Raw genomic sequence first — 10,357 nt, forward strand, 5'->3', positions numbered from 1 at the left:
GCTGCCCAATGTTCTGGGGGAGTCAGGATGTCTGGTGAACCAGATTTAGAGCTACCCTATACCTCTGTCTTTGTGTGTGGTAGGGAGTATAGTGGGGGGAATTCTGCACCTTACAATAGTGGAAAGAGGGTCACTTTCTGACGAAATGGTCAATGATGTGTGAGGATTTCAATGCCCAGAGGAGAATAGTTTGGTTTCAATTCGTTATAACTTTCAGTTATTTTTAGGAGCTTATAAAGAGCCAAGGTGTTTGTGTGCATGTATGTTAGGGTCTTAAGTACTTCTAGATAACCCCCCAAACCAAGCTGATGCCAAGGTGTAAAGATTAGGTATCTCACATCATACACTGACTCATCCAAACCATACGTAAAGTAAATGATTCTAAATGTTCCGTTTCTGTGTTTATATCATAGAAAGCATAAAACGCAGCAGCATCTGTCAACAGAACACACAAGCAGTATAGACTACATGGAGTAGAGCATTCATGTTTCCACGCCAATAGTATTATTAATCATGTATGTGTATACATTTGCCTAGATATTATTTGTATGTGCGTTTGAAAGATATAGTCATACAGCACAACTACACTCTGTAGATGGTGGACAAATTGTTGGAAGATGAGAGAGAATACACAACTATATTCATTTTTTTTAGGCAGTAACAGTCGAACGTTGTTCTTTTAAAATTAAAACAAAACTCCCTTTAACATTCTGGGTCAAATGTACAAAGGGTTAGCCCTCTCCAAAATCCATCAAGACTTGGCTCTAGTCTCTTTAGGAGGCTTTGAACGCAGTCACCGTGACTAAAAGGTTCAAGGCGACAGCAGAACACACAATCTGTGTGTGGAGACCGTGGCCTCTGCTCCGCGTGCTTCCTGTGTTGGGCTTCTTGGTGGCAGAGTGCGGACGCCCCGTTGTGCTTGTGCGTGTGGTGAGGCCATGCGAGCGGGTGGAGGTGAACACGAACGGTGTCTGATCCCCCGAGCCGTTGGCCACCCCCCTGTCTCCATGCATCCCAGGCTCCAATAACGCGGACTTAGCCAGGTACCCAGAAGTGGCGACTGCAGCCCTAGCCGGTGGGAGGCCTCCACGGCCCAGCTCTCTGGCATCAGCCCCCAGCGGAGGCTCTGTGTAGGATGCAAAGTGCCACTCCCCTCCTGGAGTTGCCAGATGGGCTTGCCCACAGGTTGGCCTAGTGTAGCAGGGGCAGCCCAACACGGCAGCGTGGGTATGTTCGGCCCAGAGCAAGAGCCTTGTGATGTTCTCCTCCTCCTCACAAGCCCAAGGGTTATCCCCAAGCGTCAACAACTCGAGCCCCTCCAACCGGTCAAACACCCCCTCCGGCACCCAGGAGAAGCGATTAGCGTGCAGGTAGAATCTCTTCAGTCTGGGCAGCCGGTCCAACGACCCCAGGAGGATCTGAACCAGGTAGTTGTGGGACAAATCCACCATCTCCAGATTATGAGGCATGTTGGTAGGCACGGTCCAGAACCGGTTGTGACTCAGGTTGAGGGCGTGTAGGCTGGGCAGGGTGTTGTTGATGAAGACCACCCTCTCCAACTCATTGGCTGACAGGTCCAGGACCCGCAGGTTCCAGTGGTAGGCCGTGTCGTTCTTGTCTAGGGCTCGGAGCTGGTTGCCGGCGGCCCGGATGTCCCACAGGGCCCTGGGCAGGCCGGAGGGGAAGCGACCCAGGAGGTTATAGGACAGGTCCAGAGTCCGCAGGTGGGCGTAGTGGCTGAGCTGGCCCTCCAGACCACGAAGGCTGTCGGGAGAGAGGGGGAGAAGTCAGATGTTAGAATCACAACTATTTGACACATCAGGGAGGATAAATAAAAGATTCCTGTGGAATTGTTAGTTTAATTCAAACCACATACTGACCAAACATGAATTGCGAGAGTTTCTTCAACTGAATATGCAAGAAAGACAATGTAATTATTAGGATCCCCTCCCTGCTGATTCTGTCTGGCTATTAGCCATGTTGCTGTTTAGAACCCAGACGTTTAGAGCTAGGATCCAACCTGATGAGAAGGAAGATGATAAAGATAAGGAAGAACTTGTCTTCCTACCTGTTTTGTGAGAGGTTGAGGAAGCGAATGTTGTGCTGCAGGCCTGGGGGCAGCTGTGAGAGGTGCCGTGAGGAGCAGTCCACCACACGGTGGCCCCGGCTGCAGGAGCACACGGCGGGGCAGATGGACAGGACCAGCCCGCCCAGCACCCCCGACAGGAGCAGCAGGAGGAGGCAGGCTAGCGAGGTGCGGTAGAGCATGATGAAGGCTCTGAGAGAGGGAGAGACACAATGAGAGGAGACACTGGACTATACCCAAGGACATAGATCTGCAACACTTCTTTGCTCACATGATTTATATAGACTCACAATTGGAAGCGCACAGTTTCGATCCTGTACTCTGCTCTACCAAGCAAAAAGGCAGTAACTGCTCATAGTGTGGAACTGAGAAAAATGGCTTTTATTTACCTTGGTTTCACAGTAACTTTATGCATTTACTGCTAACATGACCCCCATTTTCTTCAAAACACAATACAATAAAGGCAGGATACTTGTCCACATGATTAAGCATGTATTTAATGTAGGAAAAATGATTAACACATTTTTGACCAATTTAGCAATTACTTCCTTTTTGCTTGGTAGGGAAGTATGGATCTTCGTCAAAAGCATCAGTCATTCACACACATCTGCAGAATAATAATACTAACAGTTAAATTAGCTACCGACATCATTAGCATTTAAATATTCATTAGCAATAGCTCACTTAAATCCAATCCTTGCTAGCTTTTCCAAGCTGCAATTACCAGGAGCTTAAAAAGATATTTCTGGATTTTGGCGTTGAGGCCCTTTATCTACTTCCCTAGAGTCTAGGGCTTACCCCATTTAGTCGATTGTATGGTCGATAGGCTGTTGGTCGACCAAGGTTTTTTTTTTAGTCGAGCAGTGGCAAATATATTTAAAATTATGGCACACATATTTAAAAGAATGAATGCACACGAGACAACTGTCTGATTCACGCTTGTCTCAGTGGACCAATCCAACTGTCTGATTCACGCTTGTCTCAGTGGACCAATCCAACTGTCTGATTCACGCTTGTCTCAGTGGACCAATCCATTGCTGAGAACATGGGGATGGCTCACCAATAGTACATTTACCGTTCATTTTGAATCTACAATGTTTGTTTGGATACAATAATTTATGTTAATGCTTTAAATATATTACTATTACAGTCTTACCGTTGTCATTGTAGGAGTGGACATGTTGTTTGCAGAGTGCACAGCCTAGGCTACAAGTTTGTGTTTATTTCATTTACGAGTTGTCAATTTATTCATTGTCTTTTGTTTGGAGTGCTCCTGTCAATGTTGAGTAAGGACATGCATAGAAGTAGGCCTAGGCTACATGGCCTGCACGCAAATGTAGGTTAAGTGTGCCCGTTTTGGGGATCTGATACTATTTCTGATTGTCTTAACTCACCATTACTGTGTAGCTTCTCAAAGTCATTTTTTCTTCGCCTCAAACAGCAAGTAAACAAAGTCTGTTTTTACATCCATTGAGAATGACAATAGTTACTCAATGTAGCCTATTTGAAAAATCTTTCCAGCTCTCTCTCTTTCTATAACCACTGAAATGTCATGCTTTCTATAACCACAGAAATGTCATGCTCTACCCGGTGGAAACGTCATAAAATAGGCCTACCTGATTGCTTCTTATCCGTTGCGCAAATACCACAGGCTATTAATAGTTGATACAATGTTTCAAGTTCCTTGCAAACAGGCCATGCATAGCCAATGTGATTTATAGGATATTTATTCTTATCAGGATATTTTCTACCTGCAGGCTTCAATGTTTTTATTTTATGTCTTTATGTAGGTTATTTTTACATATTGGCAATAGAAGTTACTTTTAGATTTGTATCGTTTTCATTTAGATAGTGTTTTGATTAACCACATGAAATTGATTTTGAGATGAAGACTTTATTATAAATGAAATGAAACTTCCACGAAAATGTGCATATGAAAACTGGCACGCAGATCAGTAGAAATGGTAAGGTAACTTAGCACTTCAAATGGAAAAGGTTGCTGACCGCTGGTGTAGCCTGGCAACTGATGGAGCATAACCCCACAATCTGCTAAGGCCAGCCTGGCAACTGATGGAGCATAACCCCACAATCTGCTAAGGCCAGCCTGGCAACTGATGGAGCATAACCCCACAATCTGCTAAGGCCAGCAGCAGTGGGAGGAGGGTCGGGAACAGGTTTTTGTTGTCCGGTTAGGCTCTATTGATCTCTGGCTCCATCTTGTAATTTGTGTCTTAATTTTAAATTGCAGTGCTTAAAGCATCAGACAAGCTCAGTAGCCTACATATAGTTGAATTTATTTAAACATAGCGTTTGTCTATATATGGAAAAATACACGTTTTAAAATGACGTCCAATCGATTGGTCTAAAGAACAGACGACTCTCGGTCGACCAAGATTTTTCTTTTGTCGGGGACAGCCCTACTAAAGTCAAATGAACTAGTGGATACCATTTTTATGTCTCTGTCCAGTATGAAGGAAGTTAGAGGTAGTTTCGAGAGCCAATGCTGTCGAGCAGTAGCGTGAAGACTGGAGGTCTATGGGTATCTGCCAGCATGCTAGTTTTCCAACATAGATTGCTAGACAACGGTAGTTTGAGTTTTAGCTACAGTATCACCCTTATTCATAACCTGCCTAGTTTCCCCCCAGTGGAATCTCTGTAGAACTGATTTAAGACCTTGTCTGGAGCTGCTGCTGTTTAGAGATAGCCTTTGATGCATAACAACAGCCTCCCAGATGGGAGAGAGGCAGTATTAAACACCTGGACACAGTAGTAAAACACTCCACACTGGTTCTGCTGCCCACAGAACAATCTGTCAGAACAGGTGCCAATCCAGCCTGTTAGAAAGTCATGACTGGGAACCAGCTGGGTGGATTGGACCTTACTTAAACCAGAGCCCTCTGCCTTCCCATACCGCTCTCCTCCCTATAGTTCCCATTCACATCATTAACACCCCTCTGACATTTAGAACATTGTAACGCCAGGCTATATGCTAACTGTCCTCGTTGAGGGTCAGACTGATACATCTAATAGCTTTGATGCAGTTTACAAGGGCCCCAGTCAGTTTGTGTGCCGGTAAGCTTGAAGCCTTGCCAGCGGGTAGGAGCTCAGAAATACTGCAGTAAGAGCCGGCTGAATTCATTTAGGGCGGCACACACACACACACTCTTAATCCCATACACGCACATTCACGCACACAAACAGTTGTGTTGTGTCCTGTCATCTCTGTACCCTGTCTGGCACAAATGACTGGTTATCTGGGGAGTATGTGTGTGTGTGTGTGTGTGTGTGTGTGTGTGTGTGTGTGTGTGTGTGTGTTAAGAAGAGCTTGCCAAACACATGAGTGTCGCAGGGTAATAGCATTACATAGTAAGCTGAGCTCTGGAAACTTCTTCAGGTCATGGCATACTGCAAGTTAGTCTGAGGTTGCATTTAACCTGTATAACAATAGTTGCAATAGTAACATATCAAATACATTTGAAATTACATCAGAATTACAGAAATATGTTGCTATTAGAAATAGAAAATGTTGCCCCAAAAATCTATTTTAGAATATTGGAGGCTGTGTGTACATCTTCCTCCGTGTCCATTAATTGTGTTAAGTTGTGTAACACAATTGTATCAATCGGTGTATAAGTGCTTTCAAAACAACATCAAGTCATTTATTCTATGGAGCCGATCGGCATTTGCTCCATAAATAACCTGTAATATTTAATGGAGATTTTAGCGCCATTTGAGAGAAGCATATAGGTCTCTAATGAGAAGCAGTAGACTGACATCGACAAATCACCCTGCTGCAGTCCACTGAGCTAATGTGGTACAGAATCAAATACATCACTGCTCTGTGAAGCACTGTGTGTGTCCTGTCATGTGCGCATGTCTTAGCATGTACACCCGTCTCTCCTACCGTTTTTCTCTCCATGCCATTAGTCACTCACCTTATCCTCTCCATTGCTTCAGTCCGTCATCTCGCTCTTCCTCCTTCCCTCGGCCAGCCCTCTCACTCGCTCCCCCCTGTTTTTTTTCTGAGCAGCAAGTCAAATCTTGGGGGTGTTAGATGTCAACGTTCTTGCGTCCTTACTATTTCTACTCTCTCTGTTTTTGCGCTGGCTCTCTTTTGGTGTCGTTTTCATTTCTTTCAATATCTTCCTCACTTGCACTCTTGCTTTCTATTTTCTCCCTTGCTTTTCTTCCTTCTCTGGTGAAGGTGGACCTCTCTTCCCGCTATCTCCCCCCTCTCACTCTCTCTCTCTCTAGTGCTGTGTTGGCACTGGCCAGTGGTGGGCAGGCTCTCTCGTTCTGTGTCAATACCCTCTTCTTGGTTATGGCGTCCTCCTGGCATGCCAGAGCAGGATGCCCTCGATAGCGCCAGTCAGTCTCCACCGCTCCTCTGCAGGCTCTTGATGCAGCACTGTGCTCAAGGAAAGAGCAGTCTGAAAGGGAGAGAGAGGAGGAGCAAGTGAGGGAGGGGGAGAGGAATGGAGGATTGCAGCACAGTGCCGGCCCCCTCTGCTGCTGATGAGGCAGGGGGGGCTGTGGTGACTTCTCTTTTTCATACACAAACAGTGCATTCAGAAAGTATTCAGACCCCTTGACTTTTACCACATTTTGTTACGTTACAGCCTTATTCTAAAATGGATTGAATTCCCCCCTCCCTCCCCCCCTCCAATCAATCTACACACAATACCCCATAATGACAAAGAAAAATCAGGTTTTTAGAAATGTTTGCAAATGTAAAATCACGTTTACATAAGTATTCAGACCTGTTACTCAGTAATTTGTTGAAGCACCTTTGGCAGAAATTACAGCCTCGAGTCTTCTTGGGTATGACACTACAAGCTTGGCACACCTGTATTTGGGGAGTTTCTCCCATTCTTCTCTGCAGATCCTCTCAAGCTGTCAGGTTGGATGGGGAGCGTCGCTGCACAGCTATTTTCAGGTCTCTCCAGAGATGTTCGATCAGGTTCAAGTCCGGGCTCTGGCTGGGCCACTCAAGGACATTCAGAGACTTATCCCGAAGCCACTCCTGCATTGTCTTGGCTGTGTGCTTAGGGTCGTTGTCCTATTTTAGAATAAGGCTGTAACTTAACTGTGGAAAAAGTGAAAGGGGCCGATGCTTTCTGAATGCCCTGTATCTAACATCACATCTGGCACCTGCAACGACTGGCTGCCTCCACCGTCCTCAGCAGCGAATTAGCACTGTTTTTGTATTAACGGTACAGTTTTTCTCACCATCCTCCTGGTCTTCCTCCATTTCGGGTGCCCACATGAAGCACCCTGGCAGTCTACAAGCTTGTTTTTGCAAATGTGCTGAGCAATGAATAGGTGTTCTGTGACTAGTGTCTGTTTTACAGCCAATGTTGCTGCAGCGATATGAATAAAATCCTAGTTTTTAGTGGGTGTGTGTGCTGTGATTACTTCATTTTGAGTGGGGTGATTTGGGGTGCTACTGGAGATTTAGATATGTTATTAGATATGTTTTTAAATCAGCACTTCATGAAGTCACTTCTGTGCCCATCTGCCTATACCCTGTTTGGTTGGTTGTCTGTCTGTCTGTCTGTCTGTCTGTCTGTCTGTCTGTCTGTCTGTCTGTCTGTCTGTCTGTCTGTCTGTCTAAAAAGGAGTCATTCTTTAATAGTTTTGGGGCTTCTCTCGTGGAAATACACACAGTAAGCATAACATGATGCTTATTGTTCTAGGCATTCCGTACTTAGCACCACAGAACTGCTCTGTTCTGCAACTAGCCGTAAGCAAGTAGTGAATATTTCATTCTGCACTTCTGCCGAAGCAGGCTCCCCTGCTATAGTCCCGTGTGGCTCAGTTGGTAGAGCATGGTGTTTGCAACGCCAGGGTTGTGAGTTCGATTCCCACGGGGGACCAGTACGGAGAAAAAATGTATGTATTCACTACTGTAAGTTTCTCTGGATAAGAGCGTCTGCTACAGTGGGGGAAAAAAGTATTTAGTCAGCCACCAATTGTGCAAGTTCTCCCACTTAAAAAGATGAGAGAGGCCTGTAATTTTCATCATAGGTACACTTCAACGATGACAGACAAAATGAGAAAAGAAATCCAGAAAATCACATTGTAGGATTTTTAATGAATTTATTTGCAAATTATGGTGGAAAATAAGTATTTGGTCAATAACAAAAGTTTCTCAATACTTTGTTATATACCCTTTGTTGGCAATGACACAGGTCAAACGTTTTCTGTAAGTCTTCACAAGGTTTTCACACACTGTTGCTGGTATTTTGGCCCATTCCTCCATGCAGATCTCCTCTAGAGCAGTGATGTTTTGGGGCTGTCGCTGGGCAACACGGACTTTCAACTCCCTCCAAAGATTTTCTATGGGGTTGAGATCTGGAGACTGGCTAGGCCACTCCAGGACCTTGAAATGCTTCTTACGAAGCCACTCCTTCGTTGCCCGGGCGGTGTGTTTGGGATCATTGTCATGCTGACAGACCCAGCCACGTTTCATCTTCAATGCCCTTGCTGATGGAAGGAGGTTTTCACTCAGTCTCACGATACATGGCCCCATTCATTCTTTCCTTTACACGGATCAGTCGTCCTGGTCCCTTTGCAGAAAAACAGCCCCAACGCATGATGTTTCCACCCTCATGCTTCACAGTAGGTATGGTGTTCTTTGGATGCAACTCAGCATTCTTTGTCCTCCAAACATGACGAGTTGAGTTTTTACCAAAAAGTTATATTTTGGTTTCATCTGACCATATGACATTCTCCCAATCCTCTTCTGGATCATCCAAATGCTCTCTAGCAAACTTCAGATGGGCCTGGACATGTACTGGCTTAAGCAGGGGGACACGTCTGGCACTGCAGGATTTGAGTCCCTGGCGGCGTAGTGTGTTACTGATGGTAGGCTTTGTTACTTTGGTCCCAGCTCTCTGCAGGTCATTCACTAGGTCCCCCCGTGTGGTTCTGGGATTTTTGCTCACCGTTCTTGTGATCATTTTGACCCCACGGGGTGAGATCTTGCGTGGAGCCCCAGATCGAGGGAGATTATCAGTGGTCTTGTATGTCTTCCATTTCCTAATAATTGCTCCCACAGTTGATTTCTTCAAACCAAGCTGCTTACCTATTGCAGATTCAGTCTTCCCAGCCTGGTGCAAGTCTACAATTTTGTTTCTGGTGTCCTTTGACAGCTCTTTGGTCTTGGCCATAGTGGAGTTTGGAGTGTGACTGTTTGAGGTTGTGGACAGGTGTCTTTTATACTGATAACAAGTTCAAACAGGTGCCATTAATGCAGGTAACGAGTGGAGGACAGAGGAGCCTCTTAAAGAAGAAGTTACAGGTCTGTGAGAGCCAGAAATCTTGCTTGTTTTTAGGTGACCAAATACTTATTTTCCACCATAATTTGCAAATAAATCATTAAAAATCCTACAATGTGATTTTCTGGATTTTCTTTTCTCATTTTGTCTGTCATAGCTGACGTGACCTATGATGAAAATTACAGGCCTCATCTTTTTAAGTGGGAGAACTTGCACAATTGGTGGCTGACTAAATACTTTTTTTTCCCCACTGTAAATGACTAAAATGTAAATGTACTGCTGGCAATATTATTCAGCGACAAGCCAGCATGATTTACTGGCAGCATTCACAATTCTCCAGAACAAATGTCAGCCAATGAAACTCAGTAAGAAATACCCTCCATAGTGCAGTGCCTGGTGCTAGCATGGCAACACCAGACCAATCAAAAGTGTGAAACTGCATAGCTACTCCAATCTGCTGTGTTAGTTCCGGGTGTTCAACCAATATGCTGTGAGAGTCTGATGCCAAACTAATGTGGACTATTCATCTCAGATCATTAGATGGGATCACTGAAAATGACTTGCTATAATTCTGTCATGTTGCTATAATTCTGCTATAATTCTGTCATGTTGATAGCTTTGTTAATAAGTTGAAGCGTCAAGAGAATTGCATACACGAACCACAAGTGTTTGTACGAGGGAAAATACCTTTTCACAAAAGGTTTCCCACCTTGCAACCTACTTGAGTGTGAAAACCAACGGTAGTCACAGCACATGCAATTGTTTTAGAATGATAAGGACAGAAAAGTAAGATGTAAAGTCATACTAAAAGTTGTACTCTTACAATAGCTTGTCATGATAGTAGAACGAATAGACTTGTGTTGAGATGAACATGGCATCTGTTTGTGTTGGAGATGAAGGTTCACCCCCTACAGGACTGATATGACAGACTATGTTGAGATGAACATCTGTTTGTGTTGGAGATGAAGGTTCACCCCCTACAGGACTGATA

General features: G+C 44.7%; 1 protein-coding gene across 5 annotated transcripts in view; it reads left to right on the forward strand.

The window, feature by feature from the left end:
- Positions 1 to 10,357, forward strand: part of nf1a (neurofibromin 1a) — a 99,898-nt gene that overhangs the window by 44,121 nt on the left and 45,420 nt on the right. The window contains exon 35 of one of the 5 annotated variants that reach the window (XM_029773537.1): positions 2,110 to 2,378. The exons of the other annotated variants lie outside the window; for them this stretch is intronic. Coding sequence (XP_029629397.1) covers positions 2,110 to 2,263 — 154 coding nt within the window. The 3' untranslated portion in view covers positions 2,264 to 2,378. Of the gene's footprint in view, positions 1 to 2,109; positions 2,379 to 10,357 lie in introns of those variants that run through there. 5 annotated transcript variants of the gene reach the window in all.

Source organism: Salmo trutta, chromosome 13, assembly GCF_901001165.1.
Source record: "Salmo trutta chromosome 13, fSalTru1.1, whole genome shotgun sequence".
NCBI lineage: Eukaryota > Metazoa > Chordata > Actinopteri > Salmoniformes > Salmonidae > Salmo > Salmo trutta.